The sequence below is a fragment of the Fusarium venenatum genome, assembly GCF_020744135.1.
Source record: "Fusarium venenatum strain MPI-CAGE-CH-0201 chromosome Unknown EDB82scaffold_2, whole genome shotgun sequence".
In the NCBI taxonomy this organism is placed as follows: domain Eukaryota; kingdom Fungi; phylum Ascomycota; class Sordariomycetes; order Hypocreales; family Nectriaceae; genus Fusarium; species Fusarium venenatum.
The window spans coordinates 5,541,032-5,564,239 of record NW_027072130.1 but is presented as its reverse complement, the minus strand read 5'-3'; the positions used below and the strand labels follow the sequence as shown (position 1 = coordinate 5,564,239).

The 23,208-nt window shown below is 47.4% G+C and overlaps 8 protein-coding genes and 1 non-coding gene across 9 annotated transcripts; 4 read left to right on the top strand and 5 right to left on the bottom strand.

Annotated features, from left to right (window-relative positions):
• Positions 1-38: 38 nt before the first annotated feature.
• EDB82DRAFT_524587 (uncharacterized protein) lies at positions 39-985 on the bottom strand (the record flags this gene model as incomplete). Its single annotated transcript, XM_025735052.2, has 2 exons — positions 39-486; positions 543-985. 2 exons carry the CDS (start codon positions 983-985, stop codon positions 39-41), a joined length of 891 nt encoding a protein of 296 aa, XP_025585797.2.
• Positions 986-1,476: 491 nt separating this feature from the next.
• On the bottom strand, positions 1,477-3,985 carry EDB82DRAFT_499347 (uncharacterized protein). Its single transcript, XM_025735051.2, has one exon. The coding sequence runs from the start codon at positions 3,708-3,710 to the stop codon at positions 1,593-1,595; it is 2,118 nt and encodes a 705-aa protein (XP_025585796.1). The 5' UTR covers positions 3,711-3,985; the 3' UTR covers positions 1,477-1,592.
• Positions 3,986-5,096: 1,111 nt separating this feature from the next.
• EDB82DRAFT_499345 (NADP-dependent oxidoreductase domain-containing protein) lies at positions 5,097-6,752 on the bottom strand. The gene is made up of 2 exons (XM_025735050.2): positions 6,419-6,752; positions 5,097-6,363 (listed from the first exon to the last, which is right to left on the bottom strand). The coding sequence occupies exons 1-2, from the start codon at positions 6,590-6,592 to the stop codon at positions 5,491-5,493; spliced, it is 1,047 nt and encodes a 348-aa protein (XP_025585795.1). The 5' UTR covers positions 6,593-6,752; the 3' UTR covers positions 5,097-5,490.
• Positions 6,753-6,843: 91 nt separating this feature from the next.
• On the bottom strand, positions 6,844-8,609 carry EDB82DRAFT_566854 (transmembrane amino acid transporter protein-domain-containing protein; the record flags this gene model as incomplete). Its single annotated transcript, XM_025735049.2, has 5 exons — positions 6,844-7,372; positions 7,425-7,822; positions 7,897-8,088; positions 8,139-8,400; positions 8,460-8,609. 5 exons carry the CDS (start codon positions 8,607-8,609, stop codon positions 6,938-6,940), a joined length of 1,437 nt encoding a protein of 478 aa, XP_025585794.1. The 3' UTR covers positions 6,844-6,937.
• Positions 8,610-11,217: 2,608 nt separating this feature from the next.
• On the bottom strand, positions 11,218-14,772 carry EDB82DRAFT_426653 (uncharacterized protein; the record flags this gene model as incomplete). The annotated part of the gene is made up of 3 exons (XM_025735047.2): positions 11,218-12,378; positions 12,671-12,693; positions 12,930-14,772. 3 exons carry the CDS (start codon positions 14,770-14,772, stop codon positions 11,218-11,220), a joined length of 3,027 nt encoding a protein of 1,008 aa, XP_025585792.2.
• A 1,212-nt stretch (positions 14,773-15,984) lies between these two features.
• On the top strand, positions 15,985-18,230 carry EDB82DRAFT_566852 (uncharacterized protein). The gene is made up of 3 exons (XM_025735046.2): positions 15,985-16,589; positions 16,637-17,047; positions 17,098-18,230. The coding sequence occupies exons 1-3, from the start codon at positions 16,372-16,374 to the stop codon at positions 18,065-18,067; spliced, it is 1,599 nt and encodes a 532-aa protein (XP_025585791.1). The 5' UTR covers positions 15,985-16,371; the 3' UTR covers positions 18,068-18,230.
• A 487-nt stretch (positions 18,231-18,717) lies between these two features.
• On the top strand, positions 18,718-20,262 carry EDB82DRAFT_566851 (uncharacterized protein; the record flags this gene model as incomplete). Its single annotated transcript, XM_025735045.2, has 4 exons — positions 18,718-18,744; positions 18,794-19,539; positions 19,593-19,804; positions 19,994-20,262. 4 exons carry the CDS (start codon positions 18,718-18,720, stop codon positions 20,020-20,022), a joined length of 1,014 nt encoding a protein of 337 aa, XP_025585790.2. The 3' UTR covers positions 20,023-20,262.
• EDB82DRAFT_t145 lies at positions 20,246-20,337 on the top strand. Its single transcript has one exon. It is a non-coding gene; the product is annotated as a tRNA-Gln (tRNA).
• Positions 20,338-20,659: 322 nt separating this feature from the next.
• On the top strand, positions 20,660-22,646 carry EDB82DRAFT_475264 (general substrate transporter; the record flags this gene model as incomplete). Its single annotated transcript, XM_025735044.1, has 3 exons — positions 20,660-20,775; positions 21,002-21,280; positions 21,341-22,646. The coding sequence occupies 3 exons, from the start codon at positions 20,660-20,662 to the stop codon at positions 22,644-22,646; spliced, it is 1,701 nt and encodes a 566-aa protein (XP_025585789.1).
• Positions 22,647-23,208: the final 562 nt, after the last annotated feature.

The following is a 23,208-nucleotide window of genomic DNA, read 5'->3' as shown; positions in this document are numbered from 1 at the left end:
AATCCCCAAAGGTTCTAAATTCCCAGCCCTTGTCGCTATCAATTCAGTAGCATTCCTACGCCAACAAGCATACTAACAAAAACCGCAACAACGGGTGCAAATCGAGCGCCATTTAACGTTGAAGCTGCATTGTCGTCGTCAGCATCCTCCGAATCATCCTCATCTCTACTATTAGTTTCTCTAGCTTCTTTCACATCCTCTTCCTTGTGAACCATCGCGACGCCGGGGAACTTTCTGATGATAGCAACCTCACCGAGATCTGTAGGCCAGGCACCAGCACCAGTCGTGAACGGCTTGGTTGTTTCGTCAACATCATACGTACGGGCCGAGAAGATAGGATCAGAGAATACGCTTGTTCCAACAGTGTAAGCCGAGCCAATTGCGGATATCGGCATGGCTTGTTGGCAATACTCCGAATATGTGCCTGATTCAAAGGGTTGGATGGAGGATATACAGCCCCAATCCCAGACGTCCCCAGTCCAGCCACTAAAGGAGTGTGAGAATTACAGTATAACTCAGAAAGACTGGCGACGACAACATACCTTGGGCAGCAAAGTGCAACCGTCTCTCCGGGTTCCAAGATCCCACCCCATACATCTTCTGGTCCAAGCCGATCGCCCAGAGTCCCAAGATCCTTCGTGAAAACACCGCCCTTTGTCGCCTCGTTGTCTGGTGCAAAGATCCCAGCAGTTGTCCAACCTTTGGGACAAATCACACCCGGAGAAAAATAGTCTACTGTAGGGTGCCCTCCGGTTTTCAAGTTTTGGCTGTTTATCTTGTCGTGGTCTGAGCCAGATGGATAGCAGTCGCCCATCTTGTCAGGACCGCACGAAACTGCGCCATATTGGCTAGTGAGGTCGCTTGCATTGGCGTAGTAGATATGGTCCGTTGTTACGGTTGTGCATGATGCAGGAGGCTCGTAGGTTGTTGTTAGAGGACCCAGGTTAGTGAAGTGGTAGCCAAAGAATTCTGTAGAAGTTGGCATCTTGGCTATTTGGTGAAGGATAGCTGTAGTAAGGCTCGAAGAATGAGATAAGAATAAGAAGATAGGCGACACGCCCATTAAATAAGGTTAAATAATGATTGCAATAGCATGCATTAGTCAACTCAGTCACTTAACTACTGCATATGAATATAGGCTATCAATTGCATTGCTGTGCTCCTTGGGCGCTCTAAATTACCGGATACGGCTTGCTGTGTCTTGGCTCTACGACATGTCACAGCTGATGGCCAATTACATTGTAACCATAATGATAGCTATGAGGGGTCAACAGGTTTTCAGTTCGGAGATTACTCAATTAGGGTTGAAATGAATAGTTATAAATCAAGAAACAAACAGACTGTTTGTTATGTTGACATTGTTCATTTCGTCACTGGCCACATGCTTGGATAGGAAAGACGTGCGATTGATTGAGCAAGGATCAAAGACGCACTGAAGTCTTTGTCGCACAGGGCCGAAGACAAGAATGTTGAAATCATGTAAAGGTATTATAAATTAATAAACACCATGAACTAACTATTGAGAATTCCTAACCAATATTGCCCATGGTTGATATGTATCAAGTAAGTCAATCGATCGTTCAGTCCAGAATCTACATAAAGATGGCAATGACTGCGGGGACAGCCAACATAAGGCCAGTTCGAACCACGCTACCGCCGCTGACAGGGACAGCAGGGGTGGGGACGGTAGGGGGAGGAGTTCCTGCAGGAGGAGGAACAACAGCTGGGGTAGAAACAGTAGGGGAAACCTCAACTGGAGGAGGGTAAACTGGAGGAACAACCGAGTGAGGGGGCTGAGCAACAGGGGTGCTGACAACAGGAGGGACATAGGAGCTGGGGACAACAGGAACAGGGGTAGGAACAGTTCCGTTACCGTGAGGAGGGTAAGGGACAGTGGCGACGGGAGGGAGAACAGGCTTGTCGCCAGTGGGCTTCTCAGGAGTAGGAACCGAGTGTGTGGGCTTCTCGTGGACCTCAGTGGTGGGAGCAGGGGGGTTAGGAACCTCAGAGCTGGGAACACCAGTGGTAACGACAGGAACCTCAGAGCTGCCAGTCTTGGTGGACTTGCCAGTCTCGGGGCAGTAGGTGGTGCTCTCGACGATGGTGACGGTGGGAGCAGGGGGAGGTGTAGTGGGAGGCTGGAAGGTCTTGGTAGTGCGAGTCTTGCAGGGGACGACAGTGGTGAGAGTGTCGGTAATGGTGGTGACAGGCACAGGAACAGCGTGAGTAGAGGTGGTCATGGCAGGGACAGCACCAGTCTCAGTGGCAGGGCAGACATAGGTGCTCTCGATGATGGTAGATGTAACAACCTTCTGGGTGTAGCGAGCAGGGCAGTTGATGACAGAAGCAGCACAGCTAGTAACAGTGTAGACATGAGTAGAGGTGAGAGTGCGGGTAACATCGCCAACGGTGCCGTTACCGTGGGCAGGGGTGGCGACGACAGCAGGAGCAGTGGTGACAGGCTTAGCGGCAGATCCGTAGAGAGGAGAGTCGCCTGTGGCCTGGGGGGCAGAGTAGTCGCCAGAGGCGTCAGGGACAGCATAGCCCTGAGAAGTAGCCTCAGGTCCAGCAGGGACGGTAGCAAGAGAGATGGTTCGGGTCTCACTCTTGTCACCATCCTGGCCCTGTTGCTCGAGGAAAGAACCAGTAGGGCCACGGTTGGGCATGCAGACCTTGGCCTTAGCAGCAGTAGCAAGCTCGACGGTCAGGGTAGGAGCGAGGTTGAGTTCGAGGATGTCACCAATCTCGACGTCGAGTTCGACAGCAAGACCAAGAGTGAGAGCAATGACCTCGTCGACGGAGACAGCGCAGTTGTCGGTGGCGACGAGAGCAGCGGTGTACTCGAAAAGGTTGACCCAGACAGCAACCTTGGCACCAGCTTCGATGTCGAGAACGGGGATGTCGAGATCGGCTTCCAGGTCGATTTCGGTTCGGAGACGGAGGCCAAGCTGGAAGTTGACAGCAGCAGAAAGATCGACATCGGCGGCGATACCAAGAGGAAGGGCCTTGGTAACAAGTCCCTCAAGGGAAACATCGACAATGTCCTTGGTAAGAAGAGAAACCTCGACGAAAGCCTCCTCGCCGAAAGCAAGGTAGACACCAGCAGAAAGATCAATGGCAGCGTCAACACCGACAACAAGGTCGAGGGCAAGAGCAGCACCGGCCTCGGCCTCAAGAAGGCCAGGGACCTCAATCCCGAGAGCAGATGAAGCAAACAGCTCAATAGACTCATGGACAGCAGCCGAGGCAGAAATGTCAACCTCGACGTAAGCCTTGACTCCACCGAGACCAATGCGGACGCGAGGCTCTTGGAGGAAACCCTTGACAAGCTCAAGGGTAGCATCACCCTCGATCTGAGCCTTGGGGAGGTTAAGACCAAGCTTGATAGCAGGGCCAGAAGCGGAAGCAGGGGCAGCGACACCCTTGAACAGAGTGTGGTCCTCCCAGCTGTGGGCGAGAGGGCAGGTAGAAACGCCGTTGGCCTTGGACTGCTGGACAGACTTCAGAGGGTCAGCAGTGACCTTCTTGGGAAGGTCAGCGACAGTCTCCTTGGTAGATCCCAAGTCAACTCCAGCCTCGATTCCAGCTCCCTTGCCGCCGAGAGAAACATCGACATCAAGACCAAGACCGACACCGGGCAAAAGGTGAGGAGAGGCCTGGGCAACGGCCACGAGACCTCCCAAAGTGGGAAGCAAGTTAGAGAAATGCATATTGAATCAAAACAAAAATAATAATGAGTGACTGGAGCAAAGATTGCTTCCTAAAGTTGGAGTTGCTAAGAGAGTGACTGGAAAAGAGTACTGAAGACTGAAGAGCAGAGAGAAAAGTTCAATCCAAAGCAGCAGATCAGCTGTGTTTTATGGACTCTATTCACAACGCCGTAATGGTATAGTATTGCAACTCTACAGAGTATGGAGTACATACATAGGGGGATACCATGTTCATCAGCGGATACCGTTCAATCTCGTATGCGAATGTCACGTCGACGAGCCGTACACTGGAAAGAGGAAACGGCCAAAAAATCCAATCATACACGACGATCACTATTTCAGACCCCTGGCAGTTGGACGAAGCTAGCGGGGGGTCAGGTGGCGCTTTTGCTGCGCTGATCAGCAAAATACCCTAGGTATCGGGGATTTACAGGAATTAAATTAGGGGACGAGCTTAGAAAGATACGGATACCACGTGCGGGTTATAGGATATGGTTTTGTTTCGTTTCGTTTTCTGACGAGTCTAAACACTTGATAGAAAAGTGACGTATTTTGAAAGGGGAGGGTTGCATTTACAGTGGATGAATTGCGCGCAGTACTTGGGTCTTTCAGTTTCGGATTTCTAGTTAATGGAATACGATCACCTTCCTCGTAAAGAGCGAATGGCTATCTTGTCTATTCGTATCTGTCTGTCTCAACTGTCCGCTTTGACAAGTTGATTCCGAACTGTCAGTTCAAATGGGGATCGGGATGTTTGTCAAGCCCCGGCAAATAGACTGCCGAGTGAGCTTGTCAAAGCGTGAGGCTAATGTCTAGTCTCAGTGTCTCACTTGACTTGAGCACAATAAGACCACAAAATGCTTTGACCTGAACGGCATCTTATTCTATCATTCTATAGATAAGATCAAGTATCGCCTCAACCGAGAATGAACCATTGGCTGCCAAAGGCCCTGGAGTTATGAAATTTCACCGCCTGGGCGCAAAAAGCGGTTCGTATGACAGGGGAGTTGGACTGATGGGCAGGGGAAAGTGGAGCAAGATGAAGATCACTGAACAGTCATTGCCTGTTATGTCAGAAGTGCCAAGCTTGTCAGGTCAGGCTAGAAGGATGGTTTGTGCTCAGGAACAAGAAGCAAGACTAAGTCATCTCTTCTTAGCTGCTTTTCGAATTGGCTTGGAGAGCTAAGGATTGTCAGGCGACAATTTTGAATGATCTGCAAAGCTTGCGTGAACTAAGGTCAGTGTTGATTAGGCGATTCAGTCACTGAAAGAAATACCCTGTTTGTTCGTGCACGACCTCATGCAAGATAGCTGATCAGAGGGTTTCGTTCTGCTACCCTACATACGAATATCCAGGTAGTCAGTCGTAATGCCCATTGTTCTACAGAGCACAGTGTATATCATATGAAGATTCAACTATAATACAGAAGAGAGCCTCAAGAGAGGATTTTATTTCTATAACACGCACAACCGGATAAAAACTTTACAAACAACATATATATCAGAAAGCCAAGTCACTCCCAACTTCAACTTGAAGACAGAGCACTTCCATCGCCTGATCAACTGCAAGCATACAGTGATGGCGCGTTCCGATGGTAAATAGCCGGGTGCAAATCCCTGACTAGATAGACAGAGTCTATGCAACCAATTAAAATGCTCTTATCACCTGGCAAGTCTGTGTGTAACTTGGTCAGTTCGTGCTGTTTCTTCGCTATTAAATATTACTCAAAGCACTAGTCTATAAATGTCGCAAGTCGTTTCTGCAAGGGCTAAGTATTAATCACAAATCCAAATTACGTTCCTCCTCTTCCTTCTTCGGCTCCTCTTTCTCTGCAGCACCTGCATCCAGACCCTCGAACAAGTCCATCCCCCAGTGAACAGGATTCAACAGCCTCAACTTTTTGTCTTGTTTCGCAACCTCATCGAGCTCACTTTTGGTGAACTCAATTCCTTGGGAACAAAAGTTCTCAGCAATATAATCAGCGTGCGTGCTCTTCGAAATCACGATCGTCCCGCGTTGTTGTCCCCAAGCGAGAATTGTCTGAGCGACTGTCGCGTTCTTCTCCTCAGCGAGCGTCGTCCAGAAAGCGTCGTGTAGAATACTTGGGTATTTATCGCCATACGTCGGGTTTGCGTTTGCGAGGGGCGATGCGGCGATCACTTTGATGTTTTCTTTCTTGTGAAAGTCCACAAAGGACTGTTGCTGGAGGTAAGGATGTGTCTCAAATTCGTGAGCGTAGGGTTGAATGCTAGCAATTTGAAAGATATTCTTGATGTCCTTTGGAGCAAAGTTGGAGAAGCCAATATGACGCGTCAGACCAGCGCGAACGAGATCTTCCATAGCTTTCCATGTGTCGATAAGAGAAGTATTGTTATCTACTTCTCGTGTCTCAGGAACCCAAGCCACAGGGTAGTGGATGAGGTACAGGTCCAGATACTCAACGTCGAGATTCGCGATGGAGGTTTCGATAGCCTTGCGTACTAACTCAGGACGATGATCTGTGTTCCATAGTTTACCGGTTACCCAGATTTCATCGCGTGATACGCTTGAGGCTTTGATACCCTTGCCAATCGCTTCTTCGTTGCGCCAGATAAGGGCAGTATCGATGTGACGATAGCCGCCTTTGAGAGCATGCTCTACAGCAGGAACAACCTGCGCAACTCGTCAGTAATAGTGTCTTCATCGGAAATCCAACGGATCATCTTACCACTCCCTTTCCAGCTAACCAAGTCCCCAGTCCAAACGTAGGGATATCACGAACAGTCTCATTCTTGTCGAACTCGGGCATTTCAGCGGGTCCGAATGACGTCGCTATCGAGAGAAGAGTGTAGGTGACGAGACTCACAACCGTGAGGAATGAGAATGCCCTTACAAAACTCATCGTTGGTTGTTGTTGTAAGAGAAAGCTGTAAAGTGATTTGTTGTCTGTTGTTGAATGACGTGACTCAGATGAGGCAAAAATATCAGGGACTTTTTTTTTTCTCTTTTGAGCAGCTGACGACCCTGATAGTGGATGCCTACAGCGCCAAATACAAGGGTTCCATGACATCATTACATAAGCGTCTTGGCAACAGATGACGTTGGAAGCGGATGGACCGGTATTTATATGTTGATGAATATATTTACTATCTTGATCTGATCAAAGATAATTCAACTTGAGATGCCAGCCCCAAGGACACTTTTCCGGACTATCCGAATAAACTCAACCTCTCACATCAACCTCGACTCAGTGAGCCCCGCCTGCAGAATTGGCGTTATCAGCGCAAGACCAGGGGCTCGTTCCACCATCAGCCTTGAGTGAGTTGTTGATACCAACGATGGAGCCATAAGTGCCTGCAACCATCATGAATGTACCAGCCAAGATAACAAAGCCACTCCAGCCAACCATAAAGTACCATTTAAGTGATCTGTTCTTTAAGCCCTTGTTCCAGTTGTCATACAACCACATGCAGCCATACGGCTGGAAACACATCATAGTGCCAAGAAGAGCACCAATAAGAGACACGAGACCTCCAAATACAGGGATAGCACTGGCAATGATGTATGCAATGATAGTGACGCTTCCCGTGCAGGCTAACCAGGTGGCCCAGTGCACTATACCGTTGGAGTTGAGATGCTTTGTACCGCGCAACAAACGGATAAACATGTACTTGGCAGGAATCTTGGCTGTGTTAGTATAAGTTTCACAAAAAGGAAAAATAGGGCGCACTCACGTGGGTCATAAGCATGGCAGTCACAATCAATCCGGGGAGGGCAAAGCCATAGCAAACCTTTTTCATGAGGGCGCCAGCTGAACCTAACGCAGGAGAGGCAACATATGATCCGCAGTAGAAGTAAACCACTATACCGATGGTGATGTATGTAATTGTCACGATCGACTGACAGGTTATAAGGGAGCGGGTGTAGTGCTTTGGCTCACGCATTTCAGCAGCGATTTGGAAGAAGGCGGGCGTTCCAGAGAATGCAAAGATGTGGGATGACACTGCTGTGATGCCGTCGACAAAGGTCGGGTGGTTAAACAGCTTCCAGTCGGACTCCCAGTGGCCATGCTCAGGGCTTGGCGCAGCAGCAGGACGATCTTGGACACCGACGGCCACAGTGACACAGAAGACTGTGAAGAATATCAGTTAACAATTCTGCATTGATAAGACCAATGTAGGTAGCCTCTGAGAGGAGGAAACTTACTAGCTGTCATGATACAGACCAGTCCAACCCAGGCGAGCCATCCAATCTTACCCAGCGTACGAATACTGGCAAAAGAGAATCCAAGAACAGCTGCTACGGCCACAAAAACGGCTGTGCAAGCCGCATGTGAAGAAACAGAGTTGAGGCCAATGGAGATACCCAGCATCGCCGAGCCAGCTACAAAAATCCAGTCTAGAAATCCGTCAGTAAAAAGGCCACAGAGACAGGCAGTCATTGCATACAAAGCATGAAAACAGTTGCTAAGAACTCGCGACCAATCCTTCCGAATATTAGGTATCCAGCATCATCGATACCGTAAACCTGCGGATGGCGCCTTTTGAACACGCCGATCATATAATCTGACCATGTTGTGATAACTGCCACTGTGATGAGGCATATGATTCCGGGGATCAAGCCCAATGCATCAAATGTTTGAGGAATTGATAGAACGCCAAGGCCGATTTGAGTTTTTGTCATTAGTGCGACTGTTGCGATCCATCCGACCTGTTTGAAGCGTGAGTGTACTGTTCTCAGTCATGGGTAGACCAGTTTGTGGAACGCACGTTGCGATAGTTGGGACCATCTTCTGAAACTTCACCAAAGACAGCATCATCGATGCGCTGTGAAGTTCCTTCGACTTGGGAGCAGTTTGAGTTTGATCGTTGGATTCCTTCCAGATCCGAAGGAATCTCTTCTTTTTTGGAGGGTGACATGTTGAGAGATTTCGCTGTTCAGCTAGTGGTTCATGAAAGCTTTGCACAGCAAAGCTCAGGCCAGGGTAAGGATGAGCGAAGAGTAAATGGGTCGAGCAGAGTCTGGAACGGGAAAAGAGTCTTGGAATCTGGGGAAGATGGATCCCAAGAAGCAAGGGAGCGTCATGACCTTTTAAACGCGGCCTTTCTATGACTACAAGAAACTGATTTCCCCGGATTATACTCGATCGAGGCTCTATTCCTATCTATCCCTGGTCCACAATGGCCCCATAAACCTATCATCTCCGTATCTGGAGGATCGGTGTTGTGGATCGCGAGTCCCGGGGTGATTGTGTTGGTTTAGTTTAACGGGGACTGGGCGAGGAGGGGACCAATTGTCAAGTGCGCGATATAATCTTTCCAGTCCCTGTTAGATTAGGCGGGCGGAGATAAGCTAGACGAGACTGTATTACTGTCTATTGTGGATTTGAAAGAGTGGAATGTGGACGAATATCGTCTTGTTTAACTACAAAATGCTGTATTGGACCAACGGGTGACCAGTCACAAAGGTGGATAGAAGGAGAGATAGCAGCTACCAGTATGTCACTACTGCGTATAAAAAAAACCCAAAGCAAAACGTCTGCACGATAATGTATGGAGTCAAGGAAACAGTCTATTTTCTACGTAACTGTGGACTACCGTTGAGACATGCAACTATAACCGAACCGCTTTTCGGTGCCCATTGGACTATCCGTACTGCGACCCTCCCTGCAAGCTACCACCGTAAGATCCGGGAATTGGCGCTCATATTGTCCTATGTTCTTTCTCATGCGTCAATCTTACTGTATAGTACTTATGAGACTTAGATAGCGCGCGGCGATCTCGGGGAATAATCCAACTTTTTGATACCAGTCTTTCCAGTAATGGGCAACGAACGGAGGAAGAAAAGTTTGGACAGAGAAACTCAAAGCTCCACCCATTCTGTCATTTGTATCTTCCTTTTCCTTCCTTCCTCTTGTTTATCATTTCTATGCTGATCATCTTCTGGGTTCGGTATCACGGCATTTATCGCCGATCACGCTAACGCACACCATCTCCGGTCCCCGAGGTCGGTCACCCGCACCTTGGAAACGGATAAATCTGATAAAATCTCTTGGAGATATCTTGGCTTATCTGACGACGCATACACATCTTGCCGCTAATCTTGTTAGTTCCTCGTTGACTGTTCTTGCTCTGTTCCTTGCAGTACAGTATGAGACATTTGTGTAGGGTTGCAGCACCAAACTGTTTGCCTTACCTCGGAGGATATTCTCGCACTTTGCAAGGGTCATGTCTCCTATGGAAGTTTCTAGAAGCCTCGGCTACAGCGGTCATCCTTCCATCTGCTGCCTTTTGCCCCAGAATGCTCGTGGATCTTGACTGATGACCTTCTATGTCGAGTCATGTTTTCAGTACTCCGTAAATAGACAGGCAGTGCAACACGGAGTGAAACGCCGGCTCCATAACGGAGTTTACTTGTACTTTCCGTATTACATAAGAGATGTCACAGAGTCCAGGATTTCGAAACAGGGCAGTTCTGGTTCTAATGCCAGTGTTGCCCATTCTTGACGGTAGTCCTTGAATGTAGTGAGGCATTTGTAATATGTATACCTGCCTTGCCGCTGTAAGATTGCTAGATTTCGGATTCCATGCAGTACACACAGTAATCATCAGATTCTAGCCTATTTTGTAGAAAGCCACAGCTGTTTGAACACTTGTTAGGGGGCTTCTGTAACTCGCCTAATAAATGGCCACCTCAAAATCACGTCATACCATGGCATGCTAATGGCGATGCCACTGTGGCTCTGCCGTCTGCCTGTCTGTCAGCGTATCATTCTCGGGGATGCCGGTAGTCAACTATCATCAATGTTGTGTCATTGCAAAGACAGTTCTTTATTTGTTGATTTGACCATGTCTTGTTTTTTGTTTCATAGATAACACGCCTAAAGCGTAAACCATCTCCATTCAGCTATGACAAAGTCAAGAATGATAGGGAGTAAACCGGCGCCATTTACCCTTGGACCCGCAAAGCAACGATCCTTGTTACATAATGGGGATCGTATCGCACGTATCCACTGTACTTGCGTGGCTGGCAAGTCTAACCGCAGGTCTCGTGGAGTCTCGGAGAATGCTGCACCAGGAAGTCGAGGTAGCCTATTGATGTAAACTTGGACAGACTTCGGCCCGAGCATCAAGCTTTCATATTTTACATTCCCTAGATGCATCATATATAAGCGAGACAGTTTGTTATCGTGCAATGGGTCAACGGCGATACCGTTGCCTCGGTAGTTACAGATATAGCATGGATCTTCACTGAATAACAACTATTCGTTGTCGAGATAGTAGATAGGATTGGTGATACGAAGAACTGTTTCTATAATATTCTCAACGAAACGATCTCTAGTTATCAGACAGAACGTTTAACAAGACGATAGAGGTCGAAACAAGAGTTCATCCTAATTCTTCAGAGATTTTGCGTAGAAACATCGGGTAAATGGAGTTGTTACAAAATACACTTCGTTATTAGAAGATGGGGCTGTTCCCCATCTGCGGTATGCATACATCATAATAAAGAATTTTCATCAACAACTCAGATGCGATGGTCAATGACAAGCTTCTCCCGACTGACTTTCCCCTGCCAAACATCGCGAATTCCTTGGAGGCCTTCTTCAACGCCCTTAACCACCCTAGTCCTAGGAGGTTCCCAGTACTTTTCATGGTTCTCAATCAACCATTCAATTCCTTTCTCAATGCGCGCCTGCCACGTGTTCGTCTTTGCCACCTCAGCCTGTTTAAATTCTTCACTCCACTCAGCTCCTTCATTGCCAATGCTCAGAACCTCCACAGGACGAAAATTAAGACAAAATACATAAGTTGGATCTTTCTTGACTGGAAGAACGGAAGTTAAACGAAGCTCGCTTGACGGTACCTTGGGATCGCAGCATTTACGAGCCATGCTTGATGAGCTTTGGTCGTATTTCTCCTGCACTTCCTTTTCTTGCTCTTCTGTGAGGCCTTCGAAAACGCCCAGACCAGTAGAAACTGCGTCAAAGACAGTCTTCAGCGACCAACCTGAGGACTCAAGCAAGCTGCGAATGTCTTGTATGACGGTAGGACTCTTGTAGTTGAAGACGTGACTTGCCCCGAGTTCCTTCAACACCTCATGGTTCTGTGGTGAGGCAGTTGCAATAATTGGGTGGAAACCAGCTGCTTTTGCAAGTTGAATAGCGCCTTGTCCAACGCTACCTGCGCCTCCCCAGATGAGAATGGGTTCATCTTTAGGTTCATTGCCGGGGATATCGGCAAGTGCGAACCCATAGCCCAGGACGTTGAAGAGACCGTCCATCGCTGTACCTCCACCAGCGAGAAGTGTCACAGCTGTGATGGGGTCGAGGTGTTCTGGCCGCAGAAATGTCATCAACGGTTCTGCAAGCAGATAACTCTGATGAGCGCCGAGATAATTAGGGCGACGGTCGTACATAAGGGAAATGCCGAAGATGTTTTGACCAATCTTGAAGGGGGACTCTGGACCGACTTGCTTGACGGTTCCAGTGAACTCATAACCCGCAACGTAGTTCGTCATATTCAGGTACATGTGCCGAGTATCGGCAGGGTTGATTCCTGAGTATTGCACATCAACCAGTGACTGAGCATGTTTAGGTATGTATTGTTCCTGAATGACGCGAAGCTCGTGATTCCCTTCGGACAGCATGTATATGGCGTTGTTGGGGCGGTCCATGATGTTTTTACACTGAGTGTTTCAGTCTAGATAGATGACTTGTATGTAGAGAGCAATGTGAAATGCATGAGATTTTAAATCGGAAACTAATCAATAACGAAAGTCAGAATTTAAAGATTAGGCTGGGGAGTGATTTTATAGTCTCAAGTGACAAGTTGATGATTGGAACCTGGAGCCCCGCAGGATATACCTGGTCAATAACGCTATTGCTAGTCTTGGAATTGTCTTGGTAACAGCTACCAACGTTATCCTTTAATAATATGACCCGTGTTTTAACTTTATAACGTTAAGTGATCAAGCCGACGGAATTTCCGATTGTTAAAGCGACTCCCACCGCCGCACCCAATTGGTAGAATGATGGGCTATTTGGCAATCTCATCAGGGCACATCAGCGTATGTAAGCATATTCTCTATCTTGCTTTACAATTGGCGAAACAGAATAAGGCTGCAGGTTCCATCAGGTTCTTCCCAATACATCAAAGTAGCATTTTAATTATCGCTGCGTATCATAACTATCGTAACTCGTACATAAACAACATCATATCTCGTAAAGTCTCAAGCACTATCAAACCTTACCCTTGCTCCCCTTCTCCTTTGACCAGTAACAGAAACAGGCGGATCAGGCACATGAGGCGCTTTCTTCTCTACCTGCTCGACCTTTGGTCTATGTGCCATCGAGGAACGAGTTGGAATTGGTACCTGGTCGTCGCCGTCGTCGTCATCATCATCATCATCATCATCCACATTTTCAACAGTGGCATAATATCTCGGTCTCATTCTTTGCTCGCCGCCTTCCGATAGTCTCCTACTAATACCTCGTATGTTGCTGCTGTGTTGCCGCTCTGGTACTACTCCACCCCTAACGTTGTCGCCTTCCATATCTCGTGCTAGACCCAGGCGTCTGGCTCGAAGATCCTCTTGAAGAGGACTGTCTTGTGTCTCGTAGCCTTGGAACAGATCGTAGTCTTCATCTAGCTCACCGTCTGAATCTTCCACTGCGGGCTCGGCTGCCCTATCGGCCCTCACTCGAATACGAGCCTGGTTTGATGAATGTGCTGTATGGTGCTGGGCATATTGTCGTTCTCTGCTCACGGGCTGAGCGACAGATGCACGGCGTTGCAAGACGTGTCGTCGCATGTTGGGCTCTCGTGATGAGCTGATAGAGATGACCGTTTGGTCTCCTCGTGGGAGTTGGTAATCTTGTCTCTGCCCGTGATAATTTTGTAATAATGGTCTCCGTGCCTGGCTGTTGTTCGATCGGCGTTCGACTAGAAGCTCCAGAATAGTATCGAGCTTGGACTCGATTTCCTTGCTATCGCTATGCCTGATCAACGCCCTGTTCATTTCACTCTCATTCAACCCGAGGCTATCCTCAATTAGGGCGGCTATATCCCTTCTCTGCGAATGTAAATATGGGTTGCGATACCCTTGTCTCTCTCTGTCTTCGAGTAGTCGATTGATAATACCCACTAAGTGATCTCGTTCTTGCCTCTCGACGTCAAGTGATCTAGTCTCTTCCATAGCATATTGGCTCGTGGTTGATACGCTCCTAGGTCGACGAGCTGACAAAAACCATCCTGGATCAGATCTGACTTCTGAGGATCTGTCCTCGAGCTGTCTTTGAAGACCATTCAGCCCTTCCAAGACTTGACCCATGACCAGCATCGTTCTCTGATCACTTGATGACGAGGTGCCGTCTTTCCTTCGACTGGATGGCTTCTTTTTAGGAAGTCGCTCGGGAATATCTCGCATCGTACCTCTTGTGGCATACTCTGGACTGGAGGCTGGCTGTCTAGGGGCCAGCGGTTGAGGAGGTGGTCGCCTTGGTGCTCGAGTGGGGTATTGAGGATATGGAGGTATAGCAGGTGGAGATTCGTAGGTAGCGGCTGTAGTGTAGTCTTCGTCAAACTCCCTAGGCGGCTCGCTGTTTGGAATTCGATTGTATAGTCCTGATTGTGAGTGAGGCGGCATCGCAGGGGAGGTGCCAGAGAAGTAGCTGTAAGTGTCAGAGGGGAAGGAGTATGAACCAGAGTAATTCGCAGGATAAGTAGAAGGCCCGCCAGGGCTTGGCTGAGGATACCATGGGCTTGTATCTTGTTGGTAAGGTTCGGTGTCTTGACGGTAAAGGTCATCAATCCGAGGTTCAGGTTCGTATGGGGATCGAGGAAAACTAGGTTGGAAATCGGCAGCGTAGTCGACGTAGTAGTCGTCAGTAGAGTATGCTCGTCGCTGCCTGAGAGGCTTCTTATGATGGCGCCTGGGTGGTCCTCGTTGTCTAGTACTCTTTCTTCCTTGTTCATTATCTGAAGGGTCTTCTTGATACGGCGCACGATCAACTCCACGTCGACCTTGGCCTCCTTCGTTGATGCCCTGGCCATTACTTTGCTGCGGGGTTGATGACGCCATCGCGATTCACCTCGGGGTGTTGGTCTGGGGTCTCGACAGGGCTCGCTGGGCTTTGAAAGTCTATGGAATTAATATCCATGCCAGAGATGACTTGGGGAAGAAATATCTTGACAGACAGAGCTAGCTCCGTTAGGTAAAAAATGCAATGAGCTCATGAACCTGCCAAATCGCTCGAACAATTAAGTCTGATGAGGCTCTGCTGCCATTGCCTAGTTCGCCCAGTGTTTGCGTGTACAGATATTGCCTTGTTCAGGTCGGGCTGCAAACACGACGTCTTTCATTAGTTGGGTTTAAATGTGCATGGCTACACAGCTTCAAAGAGACATTTTGGGAAGATTTGAGTGGTCGCTTGAAAAAAGAAACAGGATTAGTGTATGCATTGTGGCTGTGGATGGATGCTTATGATCTGTGAACGTGACCCTACGCAGTGGGCATCGCAGGGCGTCTAAGCTGGTATGTAGCGACAGATGGAAAGTATGTAGCTTTGCTGCTAGCGCTAGCTTATGGCCGGAACGTCCACAGTTAAGGTATGACCGTGGGTGCACACAATAAACATCTAAAGCTATGAGACCTTTATATAAATTAACTGCTGTTGAAAGGGAAACCTCTTTTTGCGTCAATAAACTGAGGCTGTCGAGATGCAATAATCAGCAGATTGCTGACCACCATTATGCAAGCTAAGCCGTGTAACTTCAGATGCACTGTGGTCGAGACAGTGAGGGGCCATTCCTCTATATTCCTGGGCTCTCAAAGTACAATCGTGCGCACTGCCAATGCTGTGGTACCACTACTCTACTTTAATAACGGATACTGGGTTAATAAACAGTAGACCAAAAGGACCCAAACACGTTGTTCTACACACCGAGGGACGAAGGGGCGATTACTGGTCACTGTCTCTATTCTCTGGGTCACAATGTCTTAAGTCAGCAGGGAGGCATTTACCATGTTTGGGTGAGTTCACATGCACATTCTTCTATGACTGCATCTGTGGTCTGTAACGCATTTTCCTTCTTTGTAATATTACGTAGCGCAGAGGTGGGTTGTATAGGCTCTCTGCGTGGCTCAGCGAACGAACTTTTGGTGCTGCGCCTCTATGCTAACTCTTATTTCCTCAACTTTTCGAGTGGAAACTTGTATGGCCTTGGCATGGACTAAAATGGCAGTGAAAAAACACATGTATATCTAGCGGACTGTACGCCGGGTCATTTTCAAAACTCATCAATGCAAAATAAATATACATAAGGAAAAGCAGACAAGGCAGCCTCGAAATCCGACTGCCTTTTTGGTTAGCGCTCTCATTGTCAACATCATCAATCAAAACACAATAGATGCCATTTGGTTGACTTGGCCTTGTTAATAATTGCACATCTACTCTAGAGTGTTCCTCCGAATTGCGTGAGACCTCACAATGCCGTATTACCGAGTCGATCGCATCCTTCCTGCCCTAAAATCTCACATATGGATTCAAGTAATATATTAGACTTGTTAGTGCTGAGTGACATCGTATCCGTTGAGAGTCATGGTTCTTTGATCGACTATAAAATAATACCAATGATAAGCTTTTAAAGCCAAGAGCTTCTTAGCATACAATGAATCAAGATGCGAACCTTTTATACACCAGTCTCAATAATCGAGTCTCTTTCGCAGTCTCAAGGCGACTCCCCAGCCATAAGACACGTGAACTCCGAATCTATTAATAATGAATTTGAAACAATTTCCTATGCGACGCATTGGCAGAACATCAATATTGCTGCAAAGAATTGGGTCGCAGAACTATCGCAAGCAGGCATTACAAGAGGCGCTGTAGTCGGGCTTTGGTAAACCTACCCAGTGTCTTCAGCTACTTGTATCTAATTGTTGTTAGGATAAGGGGGTGGTCTTATGAGGACTTGTTGCATTATCTCTCGCTTCAAAGGGCTGGATTTATTCCTCAACTGTTCTCCATTCGAATGACGGACCCTTCTATTGTCTATGAACTTCTTGGCAACTGCAATGCAGCAGCTCTGTTACACGACCCAATTTGTGAGCCCTTGGTGAAAGGATGTACTGTCCCAACATTCTCTACTGGTACGGTTCTGGGAAAACAGTACCATGATGACGTGCAACTCAGCACAACCACATCTACCAATGGCGATAAAGTCTTGGTCATCTTTCATACATCAGGATCAACTTCTGGGATGCCTAAACTGGTTCCACAGACAGTACGATGGATGGATTGCTTGATTCGAAAACATGGACACGTCAACAATAGACCAGTCTCTGTTGCGTCTTTCATGTGAGTTCTCATCCATAACATTCCGTATTTGTGACTTAATTGTGATTTAGGGGCTCGCATACTCATCTGGGCAACACGATCAATCTTGCAGGAATCTTAGCGTGCGGAGGTTGCTTGATTCCACCCACCAGCATTCCTTATCCGACTTCTGAGCTTGAACATATGATCTCCAAGGGAGGTTTAACAATATTAAACACCTTTCCTGCCCTTCTATCAGGGATGTTCAATGAGGCACGTCAGAGCGGCCCTTTCCTTGGACTGCTTCAAAGCCTCGACAAGATCAACTTTGCCGGCCAAGTCCTTGAACCAAGAGATGAAGCTTGGGCCCGCCAGAATGGGCTGAAGCTGATAAATCTTTATGGTTCTACAGAACTTGGGCTGTCAATGATTTCCTCGTCGACATCACCGCATTTATCGCCATTGCCTGAGTCAGGATGCCAGTTCATCCCTTTGAGTGAATCCACATCATCACCGCAGCTCTTCGAACTTCTTGTTCCAGCAGAGGCAGACGACTGTCCCCACCCTTCTCTTAGGAATAAGGATGACGGCATGTTCCATACTGGTGACATTTTTGAACAAGTTGATGCCAATCAGTATGTCTACAAAGGTAGGATTGACGACAGGATCAAGATGCAGCTCGCTTTGGTCTGCGACGCGGGTTCTCTCGAGTTAGAAGCGATGCAAGAATGCGAGTCTGGTCTTATCAGCGCTGTCTCTGTCATCGGTTATGGACGCCCATCGCCAGCTATGGTGGTCGAGGCAAAGAATGATGACATTTTACAGGCGGGTGACGATAGGTTATTGGCGTTCAAGCAGCAGATCGTCCAGCGGATTGCACCTTTCCATCAAAGAAAGTACATTCATGAGCGGATTGACGATGTGCGTCTTATTTTCGTCGCGGCGAAGGGGACTTTGCCAAGAACTGCAAAGGGGAACATTATGAGAAAGGCGGTGGAAGACATGTTCGCGATGGAACTCGATCAGACCTACGATGCTGTTTACATGTCCAAGGCTAAATAGACACTCTATACTCACATGTAACTTGGACAATCATGCACCTTGAAGAGGTATTTTGAAGGATCTTATAGGCACAAGATAGCGCGATTTGGGTTGCAGTCACGGGTCAGATGGTTAGCAAAAGCAAAAGGAGGGGATGGAAGGAGACCAGATGAAAATACTAGTGCCATCTTAGGCTATACCATCACTAAAACTGATCTAATAATTACATCAATCCTAATGACAACACTAGAACGCTATGATCAAAACAGCTTCTTCTAGAAAGACAAACACAACACGTGGAAGGCAAGACATCGGCGAAGAAAGTCAAGATTAGAGACGAGTAACAGACGATCATGATAACGTTTGTCTCATCTCGCTGCACAATAATCGTCCTCGTCATTATTGTAGCATGTACGTCATTGACTCAGAGGAGAGTGGTGATTCATGGTTCTCATTTCAGATGGTATATTTGCATTTTCACCAGCAGTAAATGTCAACACAACTCTGTTACTTACTCATATGTATAAATGAACACTATCAAGATATCCGCTGGCAGAAGACTTTCCACGGGGTTATTAAACCGCGCTACTCGAACTCCCTTGTTGACTACACTTCCACTTGTACACTCGGAGAATAATTGTCTTTTTTGGAGAAAACCACAAACAAATACAATGGCTTCCATCATCGACACCGTCAAGGTAAACTACACGATGGTCTATTTTCCAATATGGTTATTAACCTTTTCAGAACACCATCGCCGAGAATTTTGGTGGTCCCGCCGAAAAGCTTGCCACCCACCAATTCTCCCTCTCAGAAACCCCAAACCTATCCGGTAAAGTGGCCGTCGTGACGGGTGGAAGCGAAGGCATTGGCTACGGTGTTACCCATACCCTCCTTAACCACGATATTAGCAAGATCTTTATCCTTTCGCTTTCCGAGGAAGTAGTCAAGGGCGCCAAAAAGTCCGTAGCCGAAGAACTCGGACAGGAGAAGGCTGACCGCACAGAATGGGTGCAATGCGATCTGAGTAACTGGGATGAGGTCAAGAAGGCTGCTGACCGAATCAAGAATTCAACTGATCGTCTTGATATTCTCGTCAACAATGCTGGGCGGGGCATTCAGACTTACCAGCTTTCACCTTATGGTGTCGATCAACACATGGCCACGAACCACTTGGGTCATGTGCTCCTCACATCTTATCTCCTAGATCTTCTTAAGAAGACTTCTGAGAAGCACGGCACTGTGAGGATTGTGAACCAGGATTCCAATGCACATCAGGGTGCCCCCAGCGACGTCAAGTTTGAGAGTCTGGACGAACTGAACACCGACCTTGGACCAAACCCTCAGTACGGACGATCCAAGTTGGCCACCATTCTCTATACTCGCTACTTCGATCGCAACGTGACCAAGGCTGGCTCGCCCAAGATTCTGATGAACGCTACTCATCCTGGCTTCGTCAGCACGAGACAAAGCTTGGAGCACATTCATGAAGCGTACGTATTCCGTTTTCTCGTATGCCTGACTGGCCCTCTAATGATTGGTACAGGTACCCTCTTGCTGGATACATGATGTCCACTGGCATGGAGCCTTTCAAAAAGGACCAATTCCAGGGTGCCACCAGTGCAGTGTACGCCGCAACGATAACTGACAAGTCGGGCCAGTACATCTGTCCTCCTGCTGTACCAGAGCCAGGCAATGAAAAGTCGCAGGACGAGGAACTCGGTGATCAGTTGATGGAGTTGACAAGAAAAATTATTAGTGAGAAGTTTGAGTCTTTTGATGACCGCAAGTTTTATTAAATGGGATATGACAGGAATACGTCTAGCGCTAGACGACCATAGTACATGTTAATAATAGTGTGGTAGTAAAGTTGACATAAGTAATTGTTGTTTGTTCACTTCCGCCTAAGTGTTAAAGCCTACCCTAAGTTATGCTATGTTGAAATAGCGCGTCAATCAACGAGAGAGAAGTGCTAGTTGATGTGCTAGAGGGAGAAAAACACGAACTAAACTCTAAGAAATACTTGAGTCGGTTATTCTTACGTGTGTTTTGACCAAGCACGAGAGTCGGAAAAATATCAACATGTTCTGGAATGAACTGATGCTGTGTTGACCAGAATCAGATGGGAAAGTTTAGACGACGCTGGTTACCTTGATTATATAGTTAGATTTTAGTAGGTGATTTTCAAATAAAGCCTACGGTCCTATAGTCTAGTGGTTAGGACGTTGGATTTTGATGACCCTCATCGAAATTATCTTCCGAAGTCCCCGGTTCGAACCCGGGTAGGACCTCTTCTTTTGCCAAATTCCACATAAATGTTCTCCTCTTTTTATCGCGCGTTCTCAATTTTTGGTCAGAAAAACCACATCAAGGGTCCATTGAACAACTCCACCATGTCGAGTCATGGTGGATTTGTCTTTGGCCAATAAAAGACTAACATGTCGTGAGTCTTTTTTCTTCCGTTCGCCCCAAGTTAGCTTCTCCGCATCGTACCACGGGGTCCCCATTGGTTCAGCTTTTGAAAAAAAGCATCATTCGTTCACTTATTTTTACATCGGTATCTATAACGTGCAGCTCTTTCGCTCAATTGTTAACAGTCAATGATATCTCGTCATGGTACGCGCCATGGGCTGGCATAAGCCCGAAAACTTTGCTGGCTCGTCGATACGCGCCATTCTTGTCGGTTTGTTTGTGTCCTCAGGGGGTTTACTGTTTGGCTACGATGTGGGGTGAGTTGACCTTTCTCGAATTATTCTCTCGTAAAATCTTGTTTCTACCTATCGTTGCTTCTTTTGGGGAAGTCTTTGCGGCGCGGTTATGCAATGCAGGCTTGTGTGACGCGCGACCTGGTTCGGTTCAACAAGTACCATTCGAGCATCACTCTATTCTTGACGCGTCGCGCTCATCATCACTCATCATTGAACTTGACTAATAATGGATTGTTTCTTTCATCAGAGTTATTAATGGCGTCCTTGCTATGGATGTCTTTCAAACCGATTTTGCTACCGATCAAACCTGCAGAGACGAAAATGGCCACATTGATCTATGTCCTGAAGACTCATCTCTTATCGTCGCTATTCTCAGTGGCGGAGCTGTTATTGGCTCCATACTTGCTGCTCCAGCTGGTGATAGCATCGGCCGACGCAAAACATTGTTTCTTGCTGTGGTGACCTTTTGTATTGGGGCTATTTTTCAGGTGTGTGCTCAAGCAACTCCCATGTTGCTAGTTGGCAGGTAAGTTCAACTCTACTTGGCTTTATCGTTTCTACGATGCTGACTGTTGGTGCTTTAAAGAGCTTTGGCGGGTGTTGCCGTTGGAGCTACATCAGTTCTCGTGCCTCTTTATCAATCTGAGACGGCGCCGAAATGGATCAGAGGAAGCATCATTTGCGCTTATCAACTCTCCATCACGGTTGGAATTCTCGCTGCAAGCATCATCAACGTCATTACATCAGGTATCAACAGCGCATCCGCCTACCGTATCCCTCTAGGACTGCAACTAGTGCCCGGTGTTATCCTCGCATTCGGCATCATGTTGCTCCCAGAGACGCCTCGCTTTTTGGTTAAAAAGGGACGCAACGACGACGCTGGTATTTCCCTAAGTCGGTTCCGCAGACTTGACATTACTCATCCTGCTCTCGTGAACGAACTACAAGAGATTATCGCCAACCATCAATATGAGATGACACTCGGCCATGATACGTACCGAGCTCTTTTCACAAGGAACTCATCCCTTGGGCACCGGACCTTGACGGGGTGTGGATTGCAAATGCTGCAGCAACTCACCGGGATCAACTTCGTCATGTACTATGGTACAACCTTCTTCAGTAGATCTGGCGTCAGCAACCCGTTCATCATCAACCTCGTCATGATCATAGTCAATTGTGTTTGCACGATACCTGGTCTCATCGTTATCGAATCGTGGGGAAGACGGAAGCTTCTTATGGCTGGTGCGTTAGGCATGGCAGTCTGCCAGTTCATCATCAGCGCCGTATCCACAGCAAACGAGAAATCGTCTCAAGACCTCGGAAACGCATCCAACATGGTTCTCATCGTATGCTGTGCGATAAACGTCTTCTTCTATGCCTCATCGTGGGGACCTGTTACTTGGGTTGTTACTTCAGAGATCTTCCCTCTCAAATTACGAGCAAAGGCAATGTCGGTGTCGACCACAGCGAACTGGCTATTGAACTTTGCTGTTGCTTATGCGCCTCCGTTTATTTTGGGAAGAGGGGCTGACGCCTTCGGGTTGAAGATCTTTTTCATTTGGGGTACCTTTTGTATCCTTGCTATCGTCTTCGTCTGGTTCATGGTGTACGAAACCAGTAGGATGACATTAGAGCAGATTGATGAGATGTACGAGCGCGTGAGTTACGCGTGGGAAAGCCCAGGGTTCAATCCAAGCTGGAGCTTCCAAGAGATGCGAAATACTGGGTGGGCAATCAACGGGCAAGTAGCTGAGCTACAGAGTGCTACTTCGACATCCGACAACACTAGTCCTTCAAATATAGAACACAGGACCAATGATCGGCATTCGGTGCACTCAAACACTCCACCGAATTCTGCAACCCCCATAGCAAATGTCGACTTTAGTTACTAGCTCAAGATAGACCATTTAATTTTACTTTCATGCCAGTTGGTTCAGGAACGGGTGGTATGTCCACCAACAACCCGAAAACGGCTGCGAATGGGACTTGCCGGAACTATCAGGGACTCCGGAGAACAACAACAATGTGTCCCGAGCCATGACGACCCGTGTGCTCGACTTTTCGGGCAGAACAATGTAGCTTCAACCCGACAGCGCCTTCATTCTTGGCAGATGTAACCGGAATTGTTTTGTCCGCTGAATACCGGAGACCAGCATTCTCGTCGTTCTGCTTTTGGAATTGAGGTAGAACAAAAAAGGAACAATTACTACTAAGAGGAAAAAATCAGGGATTCCTTTCGGATCAACATCGACATCCGCTTTCTCCGCCTCATTAAGTTCGAGATCTTTAGTTACCTAAAACTCAAAAATATGATGAGATAGGTACTTGACCAGCCTCTCAAGTAGCGCAACTTAGAGAATTATTATCATCTGGCTAGTAGTTTCGACGGTAGATGGTAAGCCTTACCGTTCTCGAACGTCTTTTTCAATGCACATATAAGACATAATGACATGT

Coding starts and splice junctions, on each gene's coding strand:
- EDB82DRAFT_499347 (XM_025735051.2), bottom strand. CDS start 3,710: ATGCATTTCTCTAACTTGCTTCCCACTTTGGGAGGTCTCGTGGCCGTT.
- EDB82DRAFT_499345 (XM_025735050.2), bottom strand. CDS start 6,592: ATGAGTTTTGTAAGGGCATTCTCATTCCTCACGGTTGTGAGTCTCGTC. Junction 6,364..6,418: donor GGTTAGCTGGAAAGGGAGTG/GTAAGATGATCC, acceptor CGAGTTGCGCAG/GTTGTTCCTGCTGTAGAGCA.
- EDB82DRAFT_566852 (XM_025735046.2), top strand. CDS start 16,372: ATGCGAACCTTTTATACACCAGTCTCAATAATCGAGTCTCTTTCGCAG. Junction 16,590..16,636: donor GGCGCTGTAGTCGGGCTTTG/GTAAACCTACCC, acceptor AATTGTTGTTAG/GATAAGGGGGTGGTCTTATG. Junction 17,048..17,097: donor GTCTCTGTTGCGTCTTTCAT/GTGAGTTCTCAT, acceptor ATTGTGATTTAG/GGGCTCGCATACTCATCTGG.